This window comes from Ahaetulla prasina, chromosome 4, assembly GCF_028640845.1.
Source record: "Ahaetulla prasina isolate Xishuangbanna chromosome 4, ASM2864084v1, whole genome shotgun sequence".
Classification (NCBI taxonomy): Eukaryota; Metazoa; Chordata; class Lepidosauria; order Squamata; family Colubridae; genus Ahaetulla; species Ahaetulla prasina.
Window position 1 is genome coordinate 146,839,882 of NC_080542.1, and position 15,637 is coordinate 146,855,518.

Sequence of the window (15,637 nt, forward strand, 5' to 3'; positions counted from 1 at the left end):
AGAAGCAACCTGGAACTAAGGAGAAATTTCCTGATAGTGAGAATAATTAATCAGTGGAACGGCTTGCCTCCAGAAGTTCCGGGTGTCCCAATACTGTGGGGTTTTTAAAAGAATTTTTCTGGAGTAATATAGGGTCTCCTGCTTGAGCAGGGGCCTGGACTAGAAGACCTCCAAGGTCTCTTCCAATTCTGTTATTCTGTAATTCTATGCCCTGAAGTCATCTGTGTTCATCTGTTGTGTATGGTCCCAAAAATACATATTTGAGGAACTATTGATCTTCACGAGTCCCTTCTCTTTTCCAATCTGAACACCCTCTGGAAGCAACTAGGGGTACACTGCTCAGTTGTGATTAATTGTACAGCTGAAAGAGGAATTTAGAGGAGGTACCACCTTCTAAGACGCTGCACAGTCCTGAGAAGGGAGAAGATTTAAGTATCTCTACTCTAGAATATCCCAGGATATATCTACAGGCAGTCCTCGACTTACAACCATTTGTTTAGTGACCGTCCAAAATTACAATGGCACTGAAAAAAAGGGGCTTATGGCTGTTTTTCACACAACTGTTGCAGCATCCAGTCAAGGGATCAAAATTTGGATATTTAGCAACTGGCTCATATTTATGATGCTTGCAGTGTCCCAGTGTCACGTGATCCCCGTTTGCAAACCTTTCACAAGGACAGGGAAGCGACAACCACATTTCTAATTTAACAGCTGCGTGATTGGCTTAAAAACGGGGTCAAGGAAGTTCCTATAAAGGGGCACAACTCACTCAGCAAAACGTCTTACTTAGCCACTGAAATTTTGGGCTCAACCGCAATCGTAAGTTGAGGACTAACCATACCCCAGGTATGAAAACATGGAAGAAGCATTTTGACGCGGGACAACGGGCGCACAGCAGGCGGACATTTGACCTTGAAATCAAAACCCCATCAAATCAGTGATGACCATGGATTCAACATTTTATTTCATGTCTTGCATGGCTCAAATAAAGATGAAGACTATTCAGAGAGAAGGATCCAGTTTCTCCTCCTCTCTATCACGGCAATACAATATTTGTTGGCTAACCATACAATAAGGCATCGATCACAAGAGAACCATTTATTGGATCCGCATTGTCCAAGCGTAGCTAACGAGCCCAGTGCGACGAGACGATTTCTCGCGGCCTGAACGAGAAAAAAAACAAATGTCCTTGAGACCGATTCCAGGCAGCACGAGAGAGTCCTACTCGACCCACAGCCTGTGTATGTGTGTGTGTTTGTGTGTGTGTATGGGTGTCTTTTGTCCAACATGCCGCACAAGCATGATTGTCTCCTCAAAATGTGGTGGAAACATCACCTCCCGTAATGGTACGAGACACCGTTATCATCCAGTTTGGGAGACCGCACACACGGCCCATCGACAGAGCAAAGGGTCTCTTCAGATCCTTTTAGTTCCCTCAAGAAGTTATGGGAGATCTTTGATAAACCATCACCTGTAGACCGTTTTCAATCCTATACAACAGTTAAAGTCCCGGTTTACACTTGATGCTGTAACACAAGGATCCTCGTGTAGAATCGTCTTCTGAGTTCAGAATTCAACTACAGATCCGGTGACTTGTAGGTTTCAAAGAAGGAAGGGGTGACAGCCCAGAAGACAACTACAGAGCACCCCCTGACCCAATTCTATGTCTAGTTAAAGAAATCACCACCTCTCCTCTGTAGAGCAATAGTGGGAGAGAACGACCCGTTCGTTCGTTTCTCTCGTTGACGGCATTGCAAAGTTAACTTCCGGGTGTGGCCACCCAGAAGACATTAGACCTATCCTAGTCCACCCATTTTAACTTCTTCTTCCCTCTCTCTCTCTCTCTCCGTTTGTCTTCACTCACTCTCAAGAAGTCGTGTTTTTTTTTTCTCCCCCAACTAAAAAATAAAAATAAAAATTGTTCCTTCTGGTTCATCTCCGACGATGGAGCAGGTTATTCCATTTTTTTTTTACTTGCACGTGTGAACGTCGTAGATCCTTATACATTCCTGGCAGCTGACGTAGCAGCACCAGTGAAAGATGCAATGGCACTTCTCCTTCCTCTTCTCAGTCCTCGTGTTGTGTCCGCGGCCGCAACACAGCAGGTCGCAGCCATCGATGCCGTGCGAGGTGATGTTGCAGACTCGGTCATGGGTGCCGAATGAACCGGTTTCAGGGTTGGGCTCGCAAAAATTGGGGGAGTTTTCGTAGTAGACCAGGTCTCGCTCCGTGGGCGCTTTGAAGAAGTTATATTTGGGGCGCAGGGTTTCGACCCAGCCGCGGGATTCTCGGTGTTTCTCCACCACCATCTCAGAAGCGCTGTCGTACTTATCTTTAAGGTAGTCGCCGATGACTCGGAAGTCTGGTTGAGACCACCAACAGGTTTTGACCTCACAGCTGCCAGACAGCCCGTGGCACTTGCATTTGAGATGCATGTGGTCTATGATGGACTGAAAAAGAGAGAAGGAGAGAAGGAGAGAAAGAGAGAGAGAGAGAGAAAGGAGGAGGGAGGGAAGGAAGGAAAGAGAAAGAAGGAAAGGAAGGAAGGGAAAAAGAAAGCAAAAAAGAAAAAGGAAGGAAGGAAAAAGGAAGGAAGGAAGGAAAAAGAAAAAAGGAAAGGAAGGAAGGAAACAGAAAGAAGGAAAAAGGAAAGAAGGAAAAAACAAAAGGAGGAAAAAAGAAAACCAAAAACAAAAAGGAAAGGAAAGGAAGGAAGGAAAGAAAGAAATAAAAAGCAAGAGAAAAACAAAGAAAGAAAGAGGGGGACAAAGAAGCAGAAGATTAATTGACCATAATATTTGTACAGGAAGTCCTCAACTTACAAGCATTTGTTTAGTGACCGTTGGAAGTTGCCACAGCCCTGGAAAAAAAAGTTGACTTAGGACCATTGCAGTATCCCTTAAAGCCATGTGATCAAAATTCAGATGGTTGGCAAACTGACTCATACTTATGATGGTCGCAGTGTCCCGGGGTCATCGATTGCCTTGCTTAGCAACCAAAATTCAGGTCCCAATTGTGATCGTAAGTCGAGGACTACCTGTACTAGAAGTGGGATAGATGGCTCGCGTGTCCCTGCCACGGTGCACGGACATGTCTGTACGTCAATCTCAAATCGGAAGGAAATATGTCGTCGTTCAACGAGGACCCCGTTAAGGGAACACAAACAAGAGGACCACAATCCTTACCGTCCGTCCTGCTTCGTTGTTGTGTCTGTTCATGGCTGAGCGAGCGTCCGGGCGGTTCTCTCGTGCGTCTGCAAACTCCCGTGACACCATGCTGCCGAACTCCACGTCCTCGCTGCAGCCCCCCCACTTCCAGCCTTCTCCAGGGGGGCCTTTGTGACGGTTGTCGCAGCCGCAGATCGTGGAGGACCCTTCCGCGCAGGATCGGGTGACGGCGAAAGCCACTCCAGCCGATGCAATGGCGTGGACAAAGGCCGATTCCCGGGTGGCTGCAGGGGAAAAAAAAGAAACAACTCCAGTGAGATGGGATGGGGACGGAACATTGCAGCGGAACATCTCTTCAATCTGCTGACCAAAAGGATACAGGTAGTCCTCGACTTATGACCGCAATTGAGCCCAACATTTCTGTTGCTAAGCGAGACATTTGTTCAGCGAGTTTTGCCCCATTTCATTACCTTTCTTGCTACGGTTGTAAAGTGAATCCCTGCGGATGTCAAGTTAGCAACACGGTTGTTAAATAAATCCGGCTTCCCCCCGTTGACTTTACTTGTCAGAAGGTCGCAAAAGGTGACCGGGATACCACAGCCATTATAAATTTAAGTCAGCTGCCAAATATCATGACCATGGGGATGCTGCAATGGTTGTAAGTGTGAAAAATTGGTGAGGGTTAGGGTTTTTCAGTCCCATTGTAATCTGGACAGTCACTAAACAAATGGTTATAAGTCGAAGACTACTTGTAGATATATCCTGGGAGATTCTAGAGTAGAGCTACCTAAATCTTTTCCTCCCTTCCTTTTGTTCAGTGGCCTTGTGGACTTTAAATCATCACTAAATGAACTGTTGTAAATTGAGGACTACCTGTAACGGAATAACAAAGTTGGACAGGACCCTGAAGGTCTTCTAGTCCAACCCCCTGCTCAAGCAGGAAACCCCATATTATTTCAAACAAATAGTGGCCTAATCTCTTCTTAAAAACTGCCAGTGTTGACCTCCGGGAGCATTGAACAATTGGCTATTGCCTCTTCTTGCTGGGATTATAGGTAATTCTCAATTTATTCATTTAGTGACTGTTTGAAGTTACAACTGCAGTGAAAAAGGGGATTTAGGGCCATTTTTCACATTGGTTGAAAATCTGCAGCATCCTCCATGATCACATGATGAAAATCGGACGCTTGGCAATGGACTCATACTTACGACAGTTGCATTGTCCCGGCGGGGTATGTGTCATGTGATCCCCTTTTGCGACCCTCTGCAAGCAAAGTCAGTGGGGAAGCCAGATTCACTTAACAGCCATGTTAGTAACTTATCAACTGCAAAGATTCATCTAACACTGTCTCACTTAGCAACAGAAATGTTGGACACAATTGCCATAAGTCGAGGACTGCTTGTAAAGCAAAGCAAACCAGTGCAGGGCAGAAAGGAAAACAGATTAAAATAAAAACAAATAAATAGGATAACAAAATAAAATCAAAAATACAATGAAATAAATAAAAAATAAAATAAATGAAAAATAAATAAAATATCATCTCATATAACATCATGTACTATAACACCATATAATATCATATAAGGTAGTATAATGTCATACCATAATATATGATAATATCATATAGTATAATATAATATTATATAATATACTGCTCAAAAAAATAACGGGAACACCTAAACAACACAATGTACTGTATTTAAGAAGAATATTTCATTCCTTCAGATCTAGGATGTCTTACAGCATTTTTTGTGTTCCCTTTATTTTTTTGAGCAGTGTATATAAAATGAGATAGGAGTTGTGCACTGATCCAAACAGGTAGCAAATGGAAATTTCCTTGTTGACCTGGAAGGGTTATCAGCCTGGAAGGGTTATCAGCTATAAATGCCATTTTATGGTATTTTTAAATTCACACCTGCCCGCTGGCTGTTACCTTCAGGGTTGTACAAAGATAAACCAAAATTCCAATATGCTACCTTCACGGGCTGTTCTAAAAGTTTACATTAAATAGCGCACGTCCGCAGCTTCTTCAAAATCCCGAAGCTTCCAGAAATTAGGATTTTCATTTTAATCGTACCATCTCAGTTGTTGTTAGTTGTGAAGTTGTGTCCGGCCCATCATGACCCCATGGACAATGTTCCTCCAGGCCTTCCTCTCCTCTACCATCCTCTGGAGCAGGGGTCTCCAACCTTGGCAACTTTAAGACTTGTGGACTTAAAAGCAAAGCTGGCTGAGGAACTCTGGGAATTGAAGTCCACAAGTCTTAAGGTTGCCAAAGTTGGAGACCCCTGCCCTGGAGTCCATTTAACCATCTCAGACCCATGTCAAACTTGCTTAACCATCTCAGACCCTATCCTACTTGCTTAACTGTAATGTGGGCATCTACTTTTATCTTAGATGGGTAATTTATGACTCAGACTGACCACAACTGCTTATTTGACCCAAATAAGGGTCATGTATGTATGTCGTTGTTTTTTTAAATCTGATTTTGTATTAGATAAATTAGGTCCATTCATACGTTGCTTTAATCTGGTGTTACTTTGCAGCCTGATGGTCTATGGACCAACTCCAAGAATTTCAGAATGGTGGATAGAAAGAGAGGAGAGGAGAGAAAAGAATAGAGTAGAATTACAGAGTTGGAAGGGTCCTTGGAGGTCTTCTAGTCCAACCCGCTGCTTAGGCAGGAAACCCTACACCACTTCAGCCAAATCATTATCCAAAAAAGGGAAGACAAAAGAGAGAAAGGAAGGGGAAGGAAGGAAGGAGAGAGAGAGAATGACAGGAGGGAGGGGGGAGAGAGAGAAGGAAGGAAGGAGAATAAGAAAGAAAAGGAGGGAAGGGGGAGGAAGAGGAAGGAAAGGGAAGGGAAGGAGAGAGAGAGAATGACAGGAGGGAGGGGGGAGAGAGAGAAGGAAGGAAGGAGAATAAGAAAGAAAAGGAGGGAAGGGGGAGGAAGAGGAAGGAAAGGGAAGGGAAGGAAAAAGAAGGAGGGAAGGAGGAAGAGAAGGAGAAGAAGGAAAGGAAAGAGGAGAAAGGAGAAAGAAAGGGAGGGAAGTAAGCAGGAAGGAACGAAAGAAGGAGGGAAGGAGTGGGGAAGGGAAAGGAAAGGAAAGGAACAGATAAAAAGGGGAGGGGAGGGGAGATAGAATAGAATAGAATGGAATGGAATAGAATAGAATAGAATAGAATAGAATTTTTATTGGTCAAGTGTGATTGGACACACAAGGAATTTGTATAGGGTTAGGGTTAGGGTTAGGGTTAGGGTTAGGGTTAGGGTTAGGAAAGGAAAAGTTTACTCCTTTCTAAGATTTTCTCATAAACAGCCTTCTCAGTCTTGGCAGGTTGAAGATGTATAGACTCTCAGAATTCCCCAAGCATCACACATGGACTTCAATTCCCAGAGTTCTTCAGCCAACATGCATAGAATTCCTCACACTAGTCGGGCAATTCTGGGAATTGAAGCCTACCCATTTTCAAGGTGCCAGGGTGAAGAAATGCTGTTCCAGCATGCCATACCAATAGAAAATCCTATATATTTAGGCCTCTATCCCTAAGGAGGCTTCTTGGTGGCCCCATCAAAAGATCTCTGAAAGGATCCTCCCTTTCTTGTGGCTTTGAGCAGGGACAAAGAAAGTCGAGACAAATCCCCCGGGGTCTCCAAAAGACCTTCTAGCTTCTCACCCACCCCTGCCCGGATGCTTCGGAGCAGACCTGACCCTTCTGAGCTCCAGCAAGGTGCCTCAGGCTTTGCAGAAGAGCGAAAGAGGATGAGAGGAACGCAGTTGTAATGGAAGTGAAGGGTTATTAAGATGCCATATAAAAATGTAAGCCCTTTGATGGAGATAAGAGCAGAGGGGGCTGGGGGCATATTTGTTAGCCGGCCTGGGTGGTTCGCCAGAGGTGTAGCGGTGACAAGCAGCAGGTCATGACTTGAGATGTTCGTGGTAGGCCTTCTGCAAGGACTGGGGGTGGGCCAGGAGTGGGCAGAAGGGAGTGGAAGGCAAAGCTTTTGAAACAAGGGTATGCAGAGCCTCCATAATTTGTAGAGCCTTGTAGAGCAGTGAAAGATGGGGTGGGGGAAAGAGAGGAGGAGGACCAACAGAAGATGGACAGACTCAGTTATGGTGACAATGGAGGCATCATTAGAAGAGTTGAATGGCTAGGTTGGAGACAGGTCCTTATCAAGAATTTCTATCTAGAATGTTGCTTCAAACACTCTTGAAGGCACATAATCTATCCAACATTCAGTTTGCGCAAAGAGCCAGTTTTCTGGAGAAGACCTTAATGAAGTTGGTAAGGATAGAAGGAAAGAGAAGAAGAGGACAATGATGAGAAGGCAGATAGACTCAGTTTACCCTGGTGATATGGGTACCTTTGGAAGACTTGAAGGATAAGGGCAGATCTTCTGGAGAAGATAGATCTGTGTGGTCACTAAAAGTGGATAGTGACTTCATAGTGCACCATCAATCAATTACTGCAAACAATCAGTTCCTTTGAGGAGTACATAGTGCAAACAAAGATGGAAGAGAAGAGTAGAAGAGGACAACCAGGAGTAAATCTGATGGACTGAGTTACAGTCAGGATGAAAGCATTGTTGGGAGACTTGAAGGACCAAGTTAAGGAAAGATCTTCCAGGAGAAGATCTACCTATCTGGACACTGAAACTTGACACCAAGTTAATGGCAGATAATCCATCTGTCAATCAATGCAAAGACTCATCTTCCTTGAAAAGTCAACAGTGTTGGGAAAGATGGAAGGAAAGAGAAGAAGCGGGTGACCAGGAGAAGGTGGATCAACTCAATTATGCTGGCAATGGGTGCATGGATGGAAGACCTGCAGGACTAGTTTAGGGACAAATCATCCTGGAGAAATTAGGTCTATGTGATCACTAGAGTTGAAAATTATTTGATGGTACACCATCCATCCATCCATTCATCTGTCCGTCCGTCCGTCCGTCCATCTGTCTGTCTGTCCAAGCATCCATCCATCATCCCATCCATCCATCCATCCATCCATCCATCATCCCATTCATCTACATCCTTTCCTCATCCCATCCATCCATCATCCCATCTGTCATCTCTTCCACCCATACTTCCCTTCATCCATTTATCCATCATCCCATCCCATCCTTGATCGGGATGCCTTGTGCACAGTCACTCATGCGCTCGTTACCTCTCGCTTGGATTATTGTAATGCTCTCTACATGGGGCTCCCCTTGAGATGCACCCGGAGGCTGCAGTTAGTCCAGAATGCAGCTGCGCGGGTGATAGAGGGAGCTCCCGTAGTTCCCATGTAACACCGCTCCTGCGCAGACTGCACTGGCTACCTGTGATCTTTCGGGTGCACTTTAAGGTTCTGGTTACCACCTTTAAAGCGCTCCATGGCTTAGGGCCCGGGTACTTACGGGACCGCCTGCTGTTACCGCATGCCTCCCACCGACCCGTGCGCTCTCACAGAGAGGGACTTCTCAGGGTGCCGTCCGCCAAGCAGTGTCGGCTGGCGGCCCCCAGGGGAAGATCTTTCTCTGTGGGGGCTCCCACCCTCTGGAACGAACTTCCCCCGGGTTTACGCCAAATACCTGACCTTCGGACCTTCCGCCGCAAATTGAAAACACATCTATTTATTCGTGCGGGGCTGGCCTAAATTTTATTGGTTTTAAATTTATTACTAATTTTAATGGGGTTTTTAGTTTTATATGGCCACTTTTATAATAAGTTTTTTAATTTGTATTTTAAATTGTATATTTTTGTATTGTTTTGTTTTTATCTTGGCTGTACACCGCCCTGAGTCCTTCGGGAGAAGGGCGGTATAAAAATTGAATAAATAATAATCATCATCATCATCATCATCTCATTCATCCATTGTCCCACCCATTATCCCATCCTAATCTTATCCATCCTTCCTCCTGGCTCTATGATCCATCCATCCATCCATCCATCCATCCATCCATCCATCCATCCATCCATCCAAGCAACCAACCAATCAAGGGGATGGTGAAAGTCTTCTTTGAAGGGTGACCTTGGAGATAGAAGGCCTTAAGAAAAGAATGCCAGCAGTTCTCCTTGGAAGAGAAAGACATGTAGAATTCAATTTGTAGTGGCTGAAGAGTATCTGCAACACAGGATGAAACCTTCTTGACCAATGCCCATATCTGACTTCTTTGGGCAATTGCTAGGCTGCCAAAGCTGTAGCCTCATGTTCTTCAAAGCTGCCAACCATCACATGGATGGATTTTAACTTCATGATGGCTGGGGAATTCTGGGAGTTGAAGTCCACCTAATTTGAAGAGGGTGGTTGAAACAATGACTTAGTCTTAGGCTTTCATCCACCTGCTTAAGGGCACCAAAAGCTGTTTGATTACTATCCTAGAACATTTGAAAATCTGGCTAGAAGTTAAAATTTAACTTGTAAATTTTTAACCTTGTTTTAAATTTGTTTTAACTATGCTTCTAAAAACCCTTTTAGCTAGTTTTATTGTATTGTGGGTAACCAGAGATAAAATGGCTAATGTAGAAATTTGATCAATAAATAAAATAAATAAAACAGATCTTTGAAGATAGATAATAATAATAATAATAATAATAATAATAATAATAATAATAATAATAATAATAATAATAATAATAATAATAATAATAATAATAATGGTATTTCTCTTCATTTCTACAGAGTCCTCGACTTACAACAGTTCATTTAGTGACAGTTCAAAGTTACAACGGCACTGAAAAAATGGACTTATGACCATTTTTCCCACTTACGACCATTGCAACACTTTGCACATTGCAAAACAAAATTTGATCAGGGTCACCTGATCAAAATTCAGAGGCTTGGCTACTGACATATTTATGATGGTGGGAGGGTCCTGGGGTCACGTGATCCCTTTTTGAGACCTTCTGACCAGCAAAATCAATTGGGAAATCCAGATTCACTTAACAAATGTTTTATTACTGTAACAACTGCCTTGATTGACTTAACAATTATGGCAAGAAAAGTCGTAAAATGGGGCAAATTCACTTAACAAATGTTTCACCTAGCAACATAAATTTTGGGGTCGATTATGGTCATAACTCGAAAACTACCCTGTATCGTGTATAAACTGCCAAGAGTCACTTAAGGTAAGGTGGGCGATGTAGAAATTTGTTGAATAAATAAAATAAATAAACCGTATTTTTTTTAAGATTGATAACAATAATAAGGGAGTTTTCCTTCACTTCTACAGATTCTACAGACCTACAGATACAACTATTTAGATATGAGCCAGCCGTGTGCAGCAGCTGCCAGAAAAGCCAACACAGTTCTGGGCTGCATAAACAAAGGGATAGAATCAAGATCACGTGAAGTGTTAATAACACTTTATAATGCCTTGATAAGGCCACACTTGGAATATTGCATTCAGTTTTGGTCGCCACAATGTAAAAAAGATGCTGAGACTCTAGAAAGAGTGCAGAGAAGAGCAACAAAGATGATTAGGGGACTAGAGGCTAAAACATATGAAGAACGGTTGCAGGAACTCGGTATGCCTAGTTTAATGAAAAGAATGACTAGGGGAGACATGAAAGCAGTCTTTCAGTATCTCAGGGGTTGCCACAAAGAAGAAGGAGTCAAACTATTCTCCAAAGCACCTGAGGGCAGGACAAGAAGCAATGGGTGGAAACTCATGAAGGAGAGAAGCAACCTAGAACTAAGGAGAAATTTCCTGACAGTTAGAACAATCAATAAGTGGAACAACTTGCCTCCAATAATTGCAAATGCTCCAACACTGGAGGTTTTTAAGAAAATGATGGATAGTCATTTGTCTGAAATGGTGTAGGCTGTAGGGTTTCCTGCCTGGGCAGGGGGTTGGACTAGAAGGCCTCCAAGGTCCCTTCCAACTCTGTTGTTATATTATTATTAGATAGTCCTTGACTTACAACAGTTCATTTAGTGGCCCTTTGAAGTTACCATGGCACTGAAAAATGTGGCTTATTGTTGTTTATTTATTTCTGTTTATTATTAGCTCATAGAATCATCCGTTATAATGTCCTTCCTGCCAATGATTACTTCAGTTTCAACTACAATAACACAAGAGCTACCAACAGATTTAAATTTAATGTCAACCACACCAGTTTAGATTGCAGAAAACATGATTTCTGTAACAGAACTATCTATGCTTGGAATGCATTACCTGACTTTGTGGTCTCTTCTCATAACCCCAAAAGTTTTATTAAAAATCTATCCACTGTTGACCTCACCACATTCCTAAGAGGACTCTAAGGGGCGTGCATAAGAGCACAAATGTGCCTACCGTTCCTGTCCTATTGTTTCTTCCCCTATATATATATATATGCTTATACTACCTTGTTTCTCCTCATATATACGTTTATATATTATATAATCTTTTGTGTTATGCTTGTTATGCTTGTGTATATTGTTATGTCAAAATTAAATAAATAAATATTTTATTATTGTATTTTATTTTATTGATTCATAGGAAGTCCTTGACTTACAACAGTTCACTTAAGGATCGTTGAAAGTTACAGCAGCAATATTATGATTGATTTTCAAATTTATGACCATTGTAGCATCCCCATGGTCAGGTGATCAGAATTCAGATGCTTGACAAATGACTCATAGTTATGACGGTTTCAGTGTCCTGGGGTCAGGTGATCCCCTTTAGCAACCTTCTGACAAGTCAACAGCGAAGCCAGATTCACTTAACAACTGCAGTTATTCGCTTAAAAACTATGGCAAGGAAGGTCATAAAATGGGACAACGCTCGCTCAACAACTGTCTTCCTTAGCAACAGAAATTTCGCGCTGAATTGTGGTCATACGTCGAGGACTGTCTGTCCTGAGTTACAGTCATTTTTTTTAAAAAGGCACTTCCATTTGTATTTATTTTGCTTTATGGCACCCGGGCTTCCTTACAAAACAGGAATTAAAATGCGAAATAAGTTTGCATATTATACTAAAATTATTTGTTGTCTAAGTTGACATCACCTTAGAAACATGTTGGTTAATCTTCTAGCGGTTGTCTTGTGTACCTGCAAAGCTTGGTTAGTGCTCAGTCTAGTCTACTTGGTTAGCAGAGGGCTCCCTGGATTATATGAACCCCTAAACAGATTAATTCAGGAAGCAGACAATTAAGGAGAAACAGCAAATGCTTGCTTAATCCTAGCCAACTCCGGAAGGCGGTTAGACAGGTTTTGGTGGAGCACCAAAGCAATCTTCCTAACCTCAGGCCCTGAATAAGGTGGGACTTCAACTCTCATAATCCCCAGCCAGTACAGAAGAGCTAATATTCACACAATGTACACCAATATCCAATACAAATGGTCCTCGACTTAACGACCAACATTTCTGTTGCTAATCAAGACAGCTGTTTTAAGTGACTTTTGCTCCATTTTACGATGTCACAGTTGTTTAGTGAATCCCTGCGGTTGTTAAGTGAGTTATACGGTTGTTAAATGAATCTGGCTTCCCTATTGACTTTGTTTGTCAAAAGTTCACAACAGGAGATCACAGGACCCCCCGGGGCACAGCAATGGTGGTAAATATGAGTCAGTTGGTAACTATCTGAATTTCGATCATGTGACCATGGGGATGTTGCAATGGTCGTAAGTATGAAAAACGGTCATAAGTCACTTCCAACACTGAGATCAGACAAACAGTTGTCTGAAATGGTATAGGGATTTCTGCTTGAGCAGAGGGTTGGACTAGAAGACCTCCAAGGTCCCTTCCAACTTTGTTATTCTGCTACAGGTAGTCCTCAACTTATAACAGTTCATTTAATGACCATTTGAAGTTACAATGGCACTGAAAAAGTGACTTAGGACCGTTTTCACACTTATGACCGTTGCAGCATCCCCAGGGTCATGTGATCAAAATTCAGACTCTTGGCAACTGACTCATATTTATGACAGTCACAGTGTCCCGGGGTCACGTGATCCCCCTTTGCGACCTTCTGACAAGTAAAGTCAATGGGGGAGCCCAGATTCACTTAACAACCATGTTACTAACAACTGCAACAATCCGCTTAACAACTGTGGTGAGAAAAGTCGTAAAATGGGGCAAAACTCACTTAACAAATGTTTTACTTAGCAACATAAAATTCTGGGGTCAACTGTGGTCCCTAAGTTGAGAACTACCTGTATTCTGTTTTTTTCAGTGCTGTTGTAACATCAAACTGTCACTAAATGAGCGATTGTAAGTCGAGGGCGACCTCCGTTGACCCAGTAGTTCAAGAAGAAGAAAAAAAACCCAGAAGCCATCCACAACATACAGTATAACGTCTGTAACAGTCCCTATGTAAGACAGGTAGGGAACACCAGCTAGGAATCAGACGACAAAATGATGAAAACTCCTTAATCTCACAACACATGGACACTGTCAACCAACGTTTCTAATGGGTGTATCTGTGAGTGTCCTACACCAAGCTAACTCCTAAAAGGGTAGGGAATTCCTGAAAGTTTGGCATTCAGACACCTGGGACATCCATGGACACGTTGAGATAAACCACCTTTACACACCATTCAAAAGAGACAAAAGTGATGAAGGAAAGGCCAAAGATCCAAATACATCCTCTCTGGATAAGCAGGGATTCAGACCAGACAAGCAATTCATCAGAAAACAATATCCCCAAGGAGAAAACCACATCCCGGCCATAGGGTAAGTTACTGACTATACACAAGGAGCAAACCCCATTTACTTCTCGCCGGTGGTGAAATCCAAATTATTTTACTACCAATTCTGTGGGTGCGGCTTGGTGGGTGTGGCTTGGTGGCTTAGTGGCTGTGGCAGGGGAAGGATACTGCAAAATCTCCATTCCCATCCCACTCCTGGGGAAAAGATAATGCAAAATATCTATTCCCACCCCACTCTGCTGCCAGCTGGAGGTAGTATTTGCCGGTTCTCCAAACTGCTCAAAATTTTTGCTACTGGTTCTCCAGAACCTGTCAGAACCTGCTGGATTTCACCCCGCCTCTAACACTGATGATGTTCCCCTAGTTGGGTCATGAAAGGTCTATAAGCAAACACGAAGGATCCCACAGTCTTCCTCCTCCTTACACCCCACTCCCTTCTAGTACTGATGACGTTATCTAGCTGTGTCTTGAAACGTCTCCAAGAAAATCCCCAAACTCAGAGATCACTAAGAACCCCATAATCTGTTCTGTCCCCCTCGCCTCAGTCCGAGCAATGACTTAATTAGCCGGCACTATCAGCTCTGGCAGCAAACTAGCGAGCATCTGCCAAGTGTCTCTGTTATCTCTCTTGATGAGTCAACCAGGAACAAGCAGTACTTTAGCTCTAGTTTAGCAGTTGATTTGCTTGCTATGAAGAGATATAGCAGCCCTTGCTGCTTTTATATCCTCCATGACTCAGCACTTCCTAGGCCTGCCCCACCCCTGCTTCTGTTGTTCCCATGAAACCTAGGGTCTAGCCAGGCCTGATTGCCATCAGCTGGGTCTGGAGGCGTGGCGGGGGGGGGGAAAGAGTCAGGGGACTGAGGCCTCCGTTATCTCTTCCACCTGGCCTGCCTCTGCCTCCTGGAGCTGAGCCAGGGAAGCCAGTGCTCCCAAGGTAAGTCCTGATGGCCCTTCCCCCTCACTTTCCAAGTCACTTTCTGGCAGGGAGCCCGGCTCGGAGGGTGCAGACACAACACAATCCTCCTCCTCTCTGCTAACCTCCACTTTCCTTCTAGCACTGATGATGTTCCTTAGTTGGGTCACAAAACGTCTGCAAGAAGACCACCAAACACAGAGTGCACCAAGGACCCCCTCCAACCCTAACCCTAAATATACTACCGTAAAAATTGCCAAGAAAAAAACAACTCCAACAGCAGGTATCCATCTCAGCCTGCATAAACTGAGAGACTGTCCTCTGTCAATACAATTTGACAGGACCCTATCTAGGCAGACATTTGCTCTTGCATACAAAAAAGAAAAAGCGAAAAGCAATTCCGAATCAATATTTGGTTTCCAACGTGCCCAATATTTTTGCCGAAAGCAAGGATTCAAAAATTGCGGTTTCATCCCTCCTGTCTTGTTTGATTCCCTTCCAGTCTTTGGGCTCAGCTTCCCACGCATCTGTGGCCTTCTCCATAAATTACAGGCAGGTTAAAAAAAACTTCCAAGTCTCTCTCTCTCTCTCTCTCTTTTTTTTTTGCAATATTTTTTTCTTCTGGGATAATCTCTACCTCAACCTGGTGCCTTGCCAAAGTTTAATAGTTTTGATTGCTGCATTATATGTTCCTGGGGAATCATAAGAGATTATTATTTTATTTATTTATTTATTTTTAAAATAATCTCTGCCTTTGCCCCAGGAAACCTAGGTGTCTAGGGAAGGAAATTTTTCCATGTATCTTCATGATTTCATTGCGATGGGATCTGTAGAAACAGATTGTTCGCTTCGAGCATTAGTATAATTAAAAAAAAAATCCTTAGCAATAAAGGGAAACGGGACAAAAAATTCAAAATGCTGGTGACATATCT

The 15,637-nt window shown here is 43.1% G+C and overlaps 1 protein-coding gene across 1 annotated transcript in view; it reads right to left on the reverse strand.

The window, feature by feature from the left end:
- Positions 1-608: 608 nt before the first annotated feature.
- The window catches only part of WNT3A (Wnt family member 3A), a 74,407-nt gene continuing 59,378 nt past the window's right edge, over positions 609-15,637 (reverse strand). The window contains exons 3-4 of the mRNA XM_058179982.1: positions 3,186-3,451; positions 609-2,450 (exon numbers count right to left, since the gene is read on the reverse strand). Of these exons, the coding sequence (XP_058035965.1) occupies positions 1,971-2,450; positions 3,186-3,451 (746 nt within the window). The 3' untranslated portion in view covers positions 609-1,970. The remainder of the gene's footprint in view (positions 2,451-3,185; positions 3,452-15,637) is intronic.